The sequence below is a fragment of the Bactrocera oleae genome, chromosome 4 (genome assembly GCF_042242935.1).
Source record: "Bactrocera oleae isolate idBacOlea1 chromosome 4, idBacOlea1, whole genome shotgun sequence".
Taxonomy (NCBI): Eukaryota; Metazoa; Arthropoda; class Insecta; order Diptera; family Tephritidae; genus Bactrocera; species Bactrocera oleae.
Window position 1 is genome coordinate 11,189,523 of NC_091538.1, and position 15,466 is coordinate 11,204,988.

At 32.8% G+C, this 15,466-nt stretch overlaps 2 protein-coding genes across 5 annotated transcripts in view; both read right to left on the reverse strand.

Moving 5' to 3' along the window:
• The window catches only part of LOC106623456 (AAC-rich mRNA clone AAC11 protein), a 47,625-nt gene extending 37,997 nt beyond the window's left edge, over positions 1-9,628 (reverse strand). Inside the window, exon 1 of one of the 3 annotated variants that reach the window (XR_004979059.2) lies at positions 5,680-9,599. Coding sequence is in view for 2 of the 3 variants with exons in the window: in XM_036375150.2 (XP_036231043.1) it covers positions 5,680-5,989 (310 nt within the window). In the remaining variant the exon portion in view is untranslated. Of the gene's footprint in view, positions 1-5,679 lie in introns of all 3 variants that reach the window. The other 2 variants (XM_036375150.2, XM_070109040.1) reach the window with 2 other exon arrangements.
• Positions 1-15,466, reverse strand: part of EcR (Ecdysone receptor) — a 261,963-nt gene that overhangs the window by 151,274 nt on the left and 95,223 nt on the right. The gene's annotated exons all lie outside the window — the stretch shown is intronic.

Sequence of the window (15,466 nt, forward strand, 5' to 3'; positions counted from 1 at the left end):
CTAGTACAAATACATACATAAATATATATATATATATATATATATATGTATATAAATTGGGTAGTAAAAATGGGAAATGGTGAACTTTTTAAGTCGAAACAGCAGCTTATGCATAAACTCACTCTAACAGCTGTATGAAGAATTAAAATTAAAGCAATTTTCTTTGACTATAAAGCGGCGTATGAGGCATTTTATAATTATAGCTACCAATTTGAAGTAATTATATATTTAGTAAATGCTCATCTAGCAATTATAAACTGCAATTCATTCGTATTCTCTAGCAAATAGCAACAACACACCAACACTAACGATTTACCTCTAACAAATCACGATAATATGCCACAATCAACAAAAGAGTTGGCGCAAACTTTCGCGCACATAAAAGTTTATTACAAAAACTTTTCAGACTTATCAACGGCAGCAGTTCATTAATTTTACAGCGACAAATGTTGTTGCTGTGTGTTAGTTAAAAAGTGATTTAATCATATTACAACGTTATTGATGATGGAATAAAGAGCAAATGCTGGTAAAAAAAAAAAACGGAAAGAAAGAAAGTCATATCTCAATAAAAAGCAAAAAAACTTCCACTACTATAAACCACCTGCTCACCCTCCTCCCTGCAGATTTGTCTAATAAAAAAGTGTCATTAACAGCGCCAGTCAGCGGAGGATTGAAATGAAGTTATATACAGCAGAGAAGTTGGAACGCGGTGGCGCTATTAGCAGAGGCAGGCAAATGAGCAGCCATTAGAGACCACAACAACAAGTAAACAACACGCAAAACAAGCCGCAAGCAAGCGAAGCAGTAAGAGTGAGCAAGTAGAAGCGACTTGATAGACGCCGTTGCCGCTACACGGCGTATAATCAACCATTTTTGATACAACCACCCACACATACATACAAATACTTAACTTTTACACGAAAAGTTTACACGATAGCGCGGTCGCCTCGAGTTGTTGGCTTGTAAATCAAGGCGTATATGTCACAAAAGCCGAAACACGAAGAGCAAACGCCAAACGGTCGTTAGTGGTTAGGCGATTAGAAGGACTAATACAACAACAACAAAAAAAACAAGCTTACTACTATGAAACGTGTCGCACCCAAAAGGCAGCACCGACACCACCAATCACACACCTAACCCCTTCGACGATACAACAAATTCATTAATTATAATTAAAATGTAGCGACGACAAAGCCGCAGCAAAGAACGAAAGTCAGGCAGCAGCAAGTGAAGCGTAGCTTACAAGGTACGTGCAATAAAAATGATAATTAAAATAAATAAAATAGGAAATACCGTTAATTTCGGTTGCACCGCTGCTATAGTATCCTTTACACATGCAAAAGTTTTCACATACAAAGACTTGCGTTTGTTTGGTTAGTTTGTGTGACAGCTATATGCTGTAGTGGTCCGATCTCAACAATACGTTCGGCAATTGTAACGTTGCTTTGCAAAATAATAATTCGTGCAAAATTTCATGAAGATATCTTCTAAAATAAGCATATTTTCCATACAAGGATTTGACTTTGATCGGTCAGTTTGTATGGCAACTATGTGCTATAGTCGTCCGATCTGAACAATACATTCGGATATTGTAGTGCTGTCTGAACCAATAATCTGCGCCAAATTTCGTGAAGATAGCTTGCGAAATAAAAAAGTTTTTCATACAAGAACTTGATTTTGAGCGGTCTGATTGTATGGCAGCTATATGCTATAGTGCTCCGGTATAGGTGATACCGACAAATAATTTACTTTTTGAGGAGAAATAGACGTGAGCCAGATTTCAGCTATATATCTCGAAAACTAAGGGGCTAGTTTGCGTATATACAGGCAAATAGACGGACATGGATAAATCGAGTCAGTTCGTCGCGCTGATCATTTATATATATACTTTATGCGGTCTCTGTTGTATGCTTCTGGGTGTTGCAAACTTTGCGGCAAACTTATAATAAGTTCAGCGTATAAAAATAAATAAATTAGACGTAATAGAGATCGGTGACATTTAAGCATTTCGCTTGTACTGCGGCGGCGTCGAATGCCACGCTAGCGTTGACGTTAGGAAATCCCTTGGTCTCCTGGCTTATTCCCAAAATCATTAGTTTGGCTAAAGTATACGGATAAATAAAAATATACTTAAAGCGCCGAATCCAAGAACTTTTGAAGGTAAAAATGGCAAACACGGCGTATGAGTAACACTTAAAGGAGCTACAAAGACATTTCGACAGCGTGCTGTTTGCACTTAAAATAAAAAGAAGATGAACGCGATGCGCCAGCAAATTAAAGACATAAGAGGAAGAGTGCACATTTAAACCACATAAAATTGGCGAAAGCAACGAGGAGTTGATAAAATATTGCAAGTAATTAAAATGTGTCTGCATGGCGGCGGTAATTGATGTCGGTATTTTGTAATAAGTAACAAAGCCATGGAAGAAGTAAGCAAACGCTAGTGGTGGCTGTAAATGTTGCTTTACACCAGAGCAGCAGCCGGCTTAAGTAAAGTAATACAAAAATAAATGAAAATTAAGAAAAGAACTCAAAAAATTTGCGCATTTACAAACAAACATATAAAAATACATATTTGCAAGCAACCTGCTCTTACTCTCTCTTTCTCTCTCTCTCTCTCTACCAGTCAATAATTGTATAGCACAAAATTTGGTAGGAGTTTTCTACTATATGGAATTTTTTGTGTTGCCTAAAAGCAGAGTAATGACCACTTATATGTTGTTGGTGCTCATATTTCACAGGCCGAAAATCGACCAGCAAATATAAGAAATAAAAAGAAAAACCGCACAACTTAGTGACATAAAAGCAACCAACTGTGAATGCTACAACAAAAACATATTAAAGGCCCCAACGTATAGGCACAAACAAATACTTAGTGGTATTATTTGGGTAAAGGGTGTTTAAATAAATAGCAGGCACGAAGAAATGCAAGAAATGAACGACGAAAAAATTGTGCTAGGCTGGTATGCAGTAGAAAATGTAGCTAAATGTGGTGAAAAAAAAACATAGAAATTTACTCGGCTAAAATATACACAAAAACAACAACAATAAAATAAATAAACCAAGCCCAAGTAATATTTGAATTAAATGCAAGAAAGTAGAGTCGGAGTTAATTATTTTATTTGCACCACCCAGCGCAGTAAATGACCCTGTGGGTAGTTTGCTTGCGCGAAAATAAGTAAGTTGGCCAAAAATGTTGCAAGTAAGGAATATACAAAAGACTTATACTATTGTATATGCTCGGTGCAAAAAAAAAGTTGAAAAAATGTTATTTGGTATGTTTTTTATATTGCTATATATTTTACTATGCGAAAATTAAGCAACATAATAACGGTATTGTCTGCTTTAGCAGTTTCTGCTAATTTTCTGTGCGAGTAAATTTATATGCAGTTGTTGAAGTTCGTTTTCGAAGAGTGAAATTGAAGAAAAAGTACTATGATGTTATGAAGAAAATCGTAATACATACATACATACGTATGTATGTTTAGGTATTGCAAGTATTAAAAAGTTTTCTGAATATATAAAAATTCTTAAAATATGGATAAAAATATGTATGTACATTAAGAGTTATTGTAGAAGTAAATGCTATTTCATCAAAGAAGGCGTATTTTTTTAACGAAAATATGAATTTTGAAATTAAAAATTGTTTACAAAAGTTGTTTTTCGTAGAAAGGACGTATTCAGTCAATTTCATCAAAAAATGTTTTTTTTCCAACAGAAAGGCTTTTGGAGGTAGGAGTTTTTGGAAAGATTTTAAAAAAATTTTGCAACAGTTTCGTGTTTTTCGTCGAAAAGACGTATTCAGTCAATTTCATCGAAAAAATGGTTTTTTCCAACAGAAAGGTTTTTTCGAGCTAGGATTTTTTGGAAAGATTTTAAAAAAATTTTGCAACAGTTTCGTGTTTTTCGTCGAAAGGACGTATTCAGTCAATTTCATCGAAAAAATGGTTTTTTCCAAAGAAGGCTATAAGGTTTTTTCAAAAATGTTTAAAAAAAAATTCAACAATGTCATATTTTTTGTCGATAAGACGTTTGTTTAGTTTTTGCAGAAATTTTGATATTTTTTAAAATGATTTTGATTGATATTGAAAAGACTTTTGTTTAAAACAGACTTGACCTTACAAAATCTGCTATGTTTTAGATGTACGAGTATCATGTATAGATTAGGCACTGTTGGAAATATTAAAACAAACGAAATCCGCAGACAATAAACAAAGTTTCATCCGGTATTTCTTATATAATAATGTTTATATACTATAAACTAAAAAGTCGGCTCACTTTTTTTTTTGCAAATTCAGAAAACAGAAGCTTTCAGCAACTTCATACATAAGCAAACCTTGGATCGATTAGAATACAATATAAATTTGCATTGCGTTGTGCTCTAAATATTTATGAATCGCATTAAAACTGGATTTCAAACTAATTAGTGCAATAATAAATAATGAGATTAAGTATATAGCTTTTGAATTGCTAATTTTCGACTTCTTGAAAACTATTGATGATTTGCTTATTTAAAAAAAATGCTGAAATACGCTTCCAAATTAACGCTTTTGAAGTAATAAAATATTACTTTAACTGCTAAAAATTACCAATAACAGAATTTACGAAAATTTAAAAAAAAAATTGAATATTTGAATGAAAAACTAATAATGCGCTCAATACTGTAAAAAAAACCTACAAAAAAAATTCGAAAAAAAAATTTTAAAAATGTCAACCAATTAAAGTAATAAGAAATCGTATGACAAAACAATACAAATGAAAGGCAGAAACTTATAATAAATATAAACAGAATTTAAAAAAAAAGATACCAGAAATTCAGTTAAGACCAAATATTTTTAGAAAAACAAATGAAATGCACATCTAGCGTGGGTAAATACTGCAAAAAATTTGAAATTTATAATTTTTTTTTTCAAAATATTTTGAAATTGAAAATATAGGCATAAATTGAATAAATAATTTTCTATCAAAATACCGTTATCACGGTTAATTATGAACGGTTAAAGCGCAAACTACAGAAAAAAATAATATTATACTTGTATTTAGACAAATATAATGCTTGAAACAACATCTAATCTAATTTGGCTCAGATTGAGATCCAAATATTGTTCCAAGAATAATACCATACTTAAGCGATCATAACCATTAAAATACCAACTGATCAAATTTGACGCGGACTGACCAAAATTATATGGTATAACCGAATATTTTTCCAAAAATAATACTTCGAAAGTCGTAAAATTTGAACTGTCAACTGGTCAAATTTGATGCGGACTGACAAAAATTAGATGGTATAACCGATCATTTTACCAAAATAAATAACAAACACAATAACAGCGTCAACGCACTGCTTGCGTATTAATTAACAATAAATTTTCATTGCGAAAAATATCAAATCTTGCTTTGTCAGTCAAGCAGAAATTCAATTAACAACAATTCAACACAATGCCATCAATTACAAGCATACAATTACTTTCTGCCACCGAATTTAAGTGCATTTCATTTGTATTTTTTATATTTTTGTAACTTTTGTCTATGAATTTTCATTAATTTTTCACAAACTTTACTTTCATTGCATTAAAAATGCAATAAAAATAGTTTTTTTTTTTGGTTTTGAACAATAACCAAAACTTTCACAAATATACAATATATGTAAGTATGTAGTTATGTATGCATATTCACCTCGATCACTGTAGAAATCAAAACCGCCCTCCAGACCGATGCAATCAACAAAATTTGTCGCTGTTGTTGTTGTCGTCGTCACCGATGAGCTATCACTATTACTATGATGATTATAATGATTACTACTGTTATTGTTGTTGCTATTATTATTGTTGTTGCCGCCGCCATTCGTATAAATATTATTGAAATATACATTAGTGTTATTGACAATGCCACCAACACTGCTGCTGCCGTTTTGCAGTTGATGTGGTCCAACGGGATAATCCATGAGTGAGGCAGGTGGTGTTGGCTGATAACAATATAAATCCATTTAGGTTGTGTATTTGCCTTTATGGGGCGTAGGTAGTTGGTTGGTTGTTGTTGTTGTTGTTTTTACTTCAAGTACTTTTGTTGGGTGAGGTTGCGCGTTGGTTTACTTGGTTGCTTTTAAGCGGCATAAATTTAAATTATTAATATCTTTTTTGTTGAAAATAAATGCGTTTCAAGAATTCATTTTAAGGCAATGTTTTGTAATGTTGTTGTTGTCATGTGCAGGTAGTCTACAAGGAGAAATTTTGCGCGCAGGTTTTATTTTATTTTTCCTTAATTTTTTTTTGTTTTACTTTACTTTACTTTGTTTTTATTTTTCTTTAGTTTTTGGAATTTTTTTAGTTTTTTTAATTATTTCTTAATTTTTTTAATTATTTCTTAATATTTTAAATTATTTCTTAATTTTTCTAATTATACTTCAAGTTTTTTAGTTTTCTTAATTTTTTTAATGTTCTTTTATTATATTAAATTCTCCTTTAATTTTTTTTTAATTTTACTTAATTTTTATTTTTTTAATTTGCCTGTAATTGTTTTAATTTTACTATAATTTTTTTTTTAATTTGCCTGCAATTGTTTTAATTTTAACTTTTTATATATATATATTTAATTTTCCTTTAATTTTTTTAATTTCTCTTTAATTTTTTTTTTTTAATTAAATTAAATTTTTTTATTTTTGCTTTTCAGCATTTATTTTGTATAAGATTTAAAAGTGATTTTGACTTTCTTAAGCGATTTTTTATATACTCTTTTAGCTTTTGTCTGCTTCAGCTTACTTCTTTGTTAAAGCTGCCATCAAATCGTGCTCCGCCTAAGCGCCTTAATGCGGCAAATACTTTTATTTTTCTGACTTTTTTGTTTTTGCCATGCGAAATATTTGCTTTTTTATGATTATTTTTATTGTTGTTGCTGTTATTGTATGTCTGCCGCAGTTGCGTATACGCATACCAATGAGTCCGTGGGGAGACACGCAGTTAAGCGTGCATCAGCAGACGCAATCGAGCACAAGAACTATTTCTTTATTCTCTTTTTCTTCCTCACCAGCAACTTTTCTGCGCACTGACTGTGTGTGATTTTCTTGACTTTCTTCCGAACTCACTTGCTGCATTACTGTGCCAGACAGCCGCCAACAAGCGTTTCAACTAAGCATAGCTCAATTGCGCTCAGCTGCTGACTTTTTATTTGCTATTTTGTTCTGACGTTTCGTTTTTATTATCTTGTTGTGGTACAGACCTTGAGCAGACAGTTACACGCAGCAGTGTTGTCGTTCAGAATGTAACAAGAAAAAAATGCGAAAAAAAATTTGATAAAATGCCAGACACACCTTCGGGATAGCGACGTTTGACGCGTGTGGGTGTTTGCTGCTGTAGCTAACTGTGTTTGCTGCTGTATCTAACGCTTGCTGCTATCAGATAACTTTTATATAAGTTTCCGACGCCACTGGCGTTAGCGTCGCTGAAGAAGCTGAGTTCGAATTGCAATTCTTTATAATATAATTTATTGGTTGGGCACTTGCTAGACTTTAATGACGGCTGCTGAGTAGTAGTTAGTCAGCCATTTGCTACGTGCTGCGCGCTGATCCTTAATGCGCGACAAGGCGAAAAGTCAAGCCCAATACGTGTGGCGGCTGCTAAGAAGCGTTTATTTGTTGTTTTTGTTTTACTGCACCGACTCGTTGCTTTATTTTCTATGCCGCTGCTCTTTTTCTTAGCAATCGGTCACTTTAACCCTGCTTCTTTTCTATTTTGCGTCGCCTACTTTCTCCATACATTTGTTCTCAGCTAGCTGGCTTGGTTATTATTTTCTTAATTTGAATTATTGTTGTTAATTTGCACTTTTTAGCAAAACTTGTAGCAGCCTTTCACTCAAAGTAAAACGTTTCTGCTGTTTTATGCTCTTTTTCTGCCTTCTAATTTTTACGACTTGGACGTTGTAGTTGTTCTTGTGTGCTTTGTTTGCAGCTACGTAGTATTTATGCTGTTGGCGTATTTTTAAACACATGAGCACACATGTTTAGCGACACAGCGCTTTTGGGCAGCGAAATTTTACAATTGTGCAAAAACTATTGAAATTTTAGAGTTTTTAAACTTTTTTTAATTTTGTAAACAGTTTTGTTTACTATTTTTTTTAATTTTGTACCAATAAAATTTTTCGAAATTTTTTTTTCAAAATTTTTTATTTTCAGTTTTTTTCGAAATTTTTTGTTTTTCGATTTTTTTTCGAAATTTTCTAAAGTGTAATATTTTTAAAAATTTTAAAAACTTGCACCAAAATATTATTTATTTAATAATTTATTAATTTTGCTTTGAATTACTTTTATTTATTATTTTTATTACTTTAATTTATTATCTTTATCATTATTTTGTTATTTTATTGATGCCCAGCAACACAATTTAATTTTAAAAATTCCACAAAATTTTTATTATTATTTTTTTTTTTTTTGTTAAACCCTCTTTTTAATTACATACTCTATATCTTGCTAAACGCTGTTCAAACAAGCAAAACTGCACTTTTCCCACGCCCTAAACGCTTGCAAGCGCGCCAGCTACTTGCATTTGCTTATTAGACACACACACACATTTTCCTTAGCAGGCGCACGAGCGCACACACACACACAAATCACTAAATTCTTTATTTTTTTACCTCGAAGTTGCACTTTTGTGTTAAAAATTTGCAAAAATAATTGAACTACCAACAACACTAAGCTGTTGTTGTTTTTGCTAAAAATTGCACTTGTTTGCCTTACGATTTTCGCATTCACTGGTTAACACGTTTTTCTTGTAGTAGTTGTAATTGTTGTTATTTTAGTTGTAATTGTTGTTGTTGCTGTTACAGCATGCACTTTAATGCAAGCAAAATCACGTCCAATCTGCGCGCGTCCCGTCAGCAACTACCGAAAATTGCTAAATATTTACAATCAACACGACGACCGGCCGCTAACGAACACGCGTTTTCACAATTACTAGTTGCACTTTTGAATTTTTCAGCACTCTGTTATGCTGCTAGTTATAATATATTTATATATGTGTATATAAACATATATAAAATTTTTTAAGTTATAGGTACTTTGTAATATCAATAAAATATATTTTTTTCAGATACTTCTTCACAGGTTTACGTATGCAAAAATATATTTATGAATATACATATGTATATTAATTTTTGCTTGTTCTCCGCTTTCATAAAACACTATAAAATACAACAAGCCACTATTTGATGTTTTCTTTCACTTGTTTCTAAGTTGTATTATATACACATGTATGCATGTATGTATGTATTTATTTGTAGTGTTATAGCACTGAGTAGACGAGTAGAAGAGTTTCTTTCTATGTTTTGTTTTTTGCGCTATTGCGTTGAAAAGCGTTCTCGCCTCTGCCTCTACGCTGTCGTTAGTAGTATATGTTCGTATATCAACCGAATTGTACACCGCCAGCGTTGAAGTCCAAACAAATACTGAAATCAATGAAAGCGATTTCGAGCAGACAACAGCAGACGCGCACAGACGATACACAGCAGGCAAAACAGCGCAAATGCGCTGCTAGAGCAAATATTCACCACAGTAACTGGCGCTCAGGCGTACTCACACATATGCATATACATATATGTGTGCATATGCAGACCAATACATATATATATACACAAATTTATATTGTATGTATGTACATATGTGTAAACGCACACCCTTGACTTTTTATGCGCTCAGTTGTGTTGTTTCGTGCTGCTTTTCTCGTCAGTCGGTCGCAGGCAAGTCAACACATTTGTTTATTTTCTTTGCAGCGCCAGTACGACTTTTTCACCACCACCAGCACTTTCTTGCACATATACACATTGCATTTTGCATGCGCTTCATCACCACTTGCTAGCCATATTTACTTTGCTTACTTGCTCTGCCATGAACTGCTAGTGTATGGAGTTGCTCATTGTTGATTGCACCTTTTCGTCGTTTTGCCAACTCTCTCTCTCTCTCTCTTTAGTATCTCATTTATTGTTTGTTCTCGCATTTTATACTACACGTTGTCTTTAACTTACACCTCTTACCTTTTGGCAAGTGTGACAGTCGCTCAAAGTAGTGTTACGATATTTCAACACATTGTAGTTTTAGTGCACGCTTAAAGTGTGTTGAATAACTGAGAAGAAATAATTATTATATGGTAACGTTGATGGTATCACTTCGTTAGGTAAAGCAAAGGGTGCTGCTGTAGTGTCGTAGTTATTGCGCTCATCATGCTTAGTAAGATCAGCTCACGTTCATATTAAAAAGTCCGAAGCGAAAAGTCAACATCATCACATCTTGTAGACAAATGCTGCTAATTTCAAAGAATAAATCACCTCAGCTCACATTACAGCATTTCATAGTGAAACCTCTTTAAAAGTAAGCACAATAAAAATGGTTGATGGCACTTTTAATATCACATCACATCAATAGAACTTTTACTTGCAGCATTTAACAGTTATAATGATACCATCAGAACTTCTATATCCCATCACATCATTGAAAGTAAATTTTTAATAATAAACAAAATTCGACCGGCTTCACTAAACATTGATGATACCATCACGTTTTCTATATCACATCACATCATTGTAAGTAAATTTCTAATAATAAACAGAATTCGCAAAATATCACATGAGTTCGACATCACTAACCAATTCAGCATAGCATAATATCAAATGGTATACCATTAAATAGTTAGATTTTAGATCAAACATTACACGCGCATCAGATCATAGCAGGTAAATACATTTTTAAGAATTTCTAAACATAAATAAAGTTTTTAATATTAAATAAGATCAACACATCATATTAAGTAAACTATTGAATTCCATTACAACATTATATTTAAATGTGACATCATTACAGTTGAATGTCACATTAGATCATTGAAGGTAAATTTTAAACATAAATGAAATTCGCCAAATATTACATGAGTTACTTCAATTTACAATTCATCATTGCATGATATCAAATGGTATACCAACCAATAGTAAGATTTTAGATCAAAAATCACATACACATCACATCATAGCAAGCGAATACTTTTCATAATTTTTTAAACTAAAATGAAGCGAAAAAATAATTGAGATCACCACATCATATTAAATTAACTAACCAATTACATCTCATCGTCACATGTGAATATCACATCATAGCAAACTAATCCTTTTTACCAAATTTTTAAAACAATGTAAGGTAAGGAAATAATAATAAATCAGATCATGCTATTTTTACATCTTATCACAACAACAATGTCACATCACAGCAAGTTCAAATTCAAATTTTTAGAAATTTTTTAACTAAAATAAAATGTTTAATATATTGCATCATGTTTTTAAATATTTTTAAATAAACTAAGTACATGCATCACATCATAACATTTGTATATCACATCGCATCAAACCAAAGTGAAATGATAGGTGCTTGTTCAGTAATGTTAAATATAATTATTTTTGTTAAATAACCTGCTGTTTTTTAATTCACTCAATATCACTGTTTTATATACATGCATCAATATTTTCAATATTAATAAAATTTTAGGAAATCACAAGAAACCAATATTCAATATGACATCATATGCACTTCACAATAACTAAACATCACACTATTAACTGCCAAGTAACATTTGATGTCAACCAAAATCATCACAACTACACCGATCACATCATATACATACATATCACCACAGACACATTACATGATTTTATGCCCTTAAAATATCACATCATCTACATATAACCACTGCTTGGTCAACCCCCTCACGCGAAACCAACAACTATGCGCTCTTTTTCATCTCAGCAATGCTCTCTGATTATTGCGCGCTCTCATTCACACACGCACTCAAACGCATACACATGCATATTTTCTCATTTCGCAGGTTTACATATCTCAAACTTGAACTCGACCGCAACTTGCTTATGCCGCCGGGCGATGAATGAAAAATGCCGATGCAGTCAGCTACACGACTACACAGACACGAAAATTCAACATCGTTGCACGCATACTGCAATAGACATGTACATACGTATATGTGCATATAAATGAATATTTGTGCATGTGTATGAGGCTACCTTCAATTTATAGGTGTGCAGTGAGAGTGGTGAGTGTGCTTCTATTTACTTCTACTCTTTCTACACCCTCACCTCAGCAACTCACCCTAGACAAAAAAGGTGCACCACACACCGCTCACACCGTTTGCAACAACAACTCGTGCATGCATATATCTTTCGATTTTGTGCCGATGCATATACATGCATACATATAAAATGTGTGTGTCTACACCTATAGAATTTCTTTGCTGTTGGTGCGCCGTCAAACTGACTCGCAGCGGTATCTGCTGTTGCTTTTTTTTGGACTAGTTTGTGTGTGTGTGTGCACAAGTGCAAAGGCGGCATTGCAATAATAATAAAAGGCAGCCAAGTTGGAAATCAAAAGAGGAACACATTTATACACACATACACAGACACATGTTAGTGAACTATGTATGTAGAATTACGAATTTTTATATTTGTACATATATAAGTGTGTATGCATGTAAGCAACCGTGTGGGCATATGCCCGAAAGATATCTGTGTTTCTATGTTTGTATGCCTGTGTGCCTCTATGATTTTGTTGGCAGGGTACATTCTAGCAATTTATTGGAATATTTGTGCAATGCATTGAACTCATTCACCTGACGCAGATACGAGTGATTAGAAAAAACAACAAAAACAAAACAAACAAGTATACTTTTACTTTTTTTCTAGAACATTGAACGGTAAAAAACAGTTTGATGTCTATACATACTTATGTACATATGTGTATACATTTTTTAAAAATATTTTAAGAAACAAGAAAACATGTTAACTTCGGTTGCATTGCAGCCATAATACCCTTCAAAGTTGTATTTCTTATAGCATAAAAGGGTATACAAATAATTGCATCTTGATTTTCTTCGTTGAGTTAGTATGACAGCTATATGCTATGTTCGTGCGATCTGAATACTGTGTTGGGATATTATAGCGTTGCCTTGGGCAATAATCTATGCAAAATTTCGTGAAGATATCTCGCTAAATAAAAAAGTTTTCCATACAAGAACTTGATTTTGAGAGGTCAATTTGTATGGCAGCTATAAGCTATAGTGTTGCAATCTGAACAATATGTGCGAAAATTAAAGCGTTGTCGTGGACAATAATTTATACTGAATTTCGTGAAAATATATCGCCAAATAAAAAAGTTTCCCATACCAGAACTTGTTTTCGATCGGTCAGTTAGTATAGCAGCTGGATTATATTGGCCCGATAACAGCGATTCCGGCAAATAGCAGCCAAATTTTTGGAGAAAAGGGCCTGTGTATAATTTCACTTTATAGGATCTACGACGTTTTCTCCTGGATATTATTAACTTCATGACAAACACTGTACAAGCTATAAAATAGTAGAAGAGAAGAGAAATTTCCAATTTCTTTCGAAATATTTAGTTAGACTAAGTAATGTGCATTTCAATTAGCTGCTTATGATTCGGAAAAGAATTGCTGCTGTTGCCATGAGAATCATTTACTTATTGCTGTTGATCTATGAGGGTGGTGCTTTTAATTCTAAGAAATTTTTGCACTTAGAGTTAAGGTAAGCGCTTATTGCTGGGCTTATTTAGCACTTTGTGCATCTCATTTTTGCATTTTATATAAATTTTCCAACTAATATTTAAATTAGCCTTGCGATTTGTAAGCACCAAACAATTTTGAGCATTTTAAATAGAACTGGATTATAAGTTGAGACTTTATAAGGAAGTAAGTTTATTGCATTTTAAAAATTCTCAAGAGTTTTAAATTATAATTAACGAAAAGATTTTAAAAATTTTGAGTTTAATTTTCTTTTTAATCATTTATATGTATATAAATATATATATTTTAATTGATATTTATCTTTACGAAATTTGGCATGAGTTATTATTTACGGCAACGGTGCAATCTCTGAAGAAATTTTTTATCTCAGGTCACTATAGATCACTATAGCATAAACTGTACGATCAAAATCAGTTTATGTAAGGAATATTATGTATTTGGTTATTATAGCTACGTTACAGCCAAAGTAAATGTTTTTTTTTTTTAATAATTTTATTCTATCCTGATTACTCACAGTCCTCAACACATTTGCGATTCAATTCAATTTTGAGGATTCTAACACATCTACTTATTAAGAATGATATAATATATCTAATTATCGCAGACATTTTAGATGCTCTCATATTTTTAATTCTCGAAAAAAGCACCTTTTAAAATCCCGCTTACTCTCGCTCTCTCACCGCTCCATTCACTTAAATTACAAAAAAATCTTTTATATTTGACTATTCTCGCTCAAACTCTTTTCGCTCTCATAGTAGATGTAAACATGTTGACTGCCGGCTTTTCTATGCGCCTTTATGCAGCCCCTTCTCTGTGAAAAACATTGATTTTGGGTGCTGGTTACATATACCCCTCTTTGACACACATATAACATGTATGCTTGTATGTGTGTGTATTAATGCAGCAATTTCGTTTCTGTGAGTTACTCTTTCACACTTGCATTATTATTTATCCTTCATTGCATACACTTGAACTTGTCGAAATACAGCGGAATACATAGAAAAAGTTCAGTGTGCTCTATAGTTGCATGCCACAATTTTCGGTGCTGCAATACAACATGATTTTGTTGGTCTCTGCTTAGGTGCGCCGCTCATACATGCATACCTATTACGTATTTATGGACTATTTATTCACATTTAGTCACATGACCCGCGCTCTTCAGTGTTGTCTGCCTAATCTGTTCATCGAACAACTCTAAATACATAAGCCGGCCCAGTCGCCTGCTATTACTTGCCTCTTTGCCAACAAGAATATCACATATGCAGACGAAGTTCAACATGGCTCCACATATGTACATACAAGTATATGCAGGAATATAATACATATGTACAACTAGCAATTATAAATGTTCGCTGATACCTATTATAGATATGTATTGTGGATACATGCCCTACTGGAAATAATACCAGGTATGCTGAAAACTACGTATCATTGATATTAGGTGACGTTCCTAGACTTGAGTCTATATATTCTGAAATTAGGCTAAGACTATGAAACCGCATGTGTAAATTGCGAAATGGTCGCACAATTTGTACGTGAAATATAGAGAATTATAATCGACAAAAACGGAATTTCGAAGGTTTCGCCAGTGACCCAAAAATAAAGTAGAACACTTGTTATGAAAGCCTCCAAACCTTTAAAACTTGCGATTGACTCAACCAGTTTTTAAAAAAAACCAAAGGCAAAATAAAGTGATTTACTAGGTAGGATGGATGTCTGACGACACAACTATACCTTAAGTAGATTGATTGTGAGACCACTCACACTATTATGTTTACTCTGAACCATTCCTGTTGAAGCTCATCAATGCAAAAAGTTGTATATGTGCAACTTCTGAGACATCGTCAAGACACCCTCGATCGATAATTGCGATTCTTTTTCTA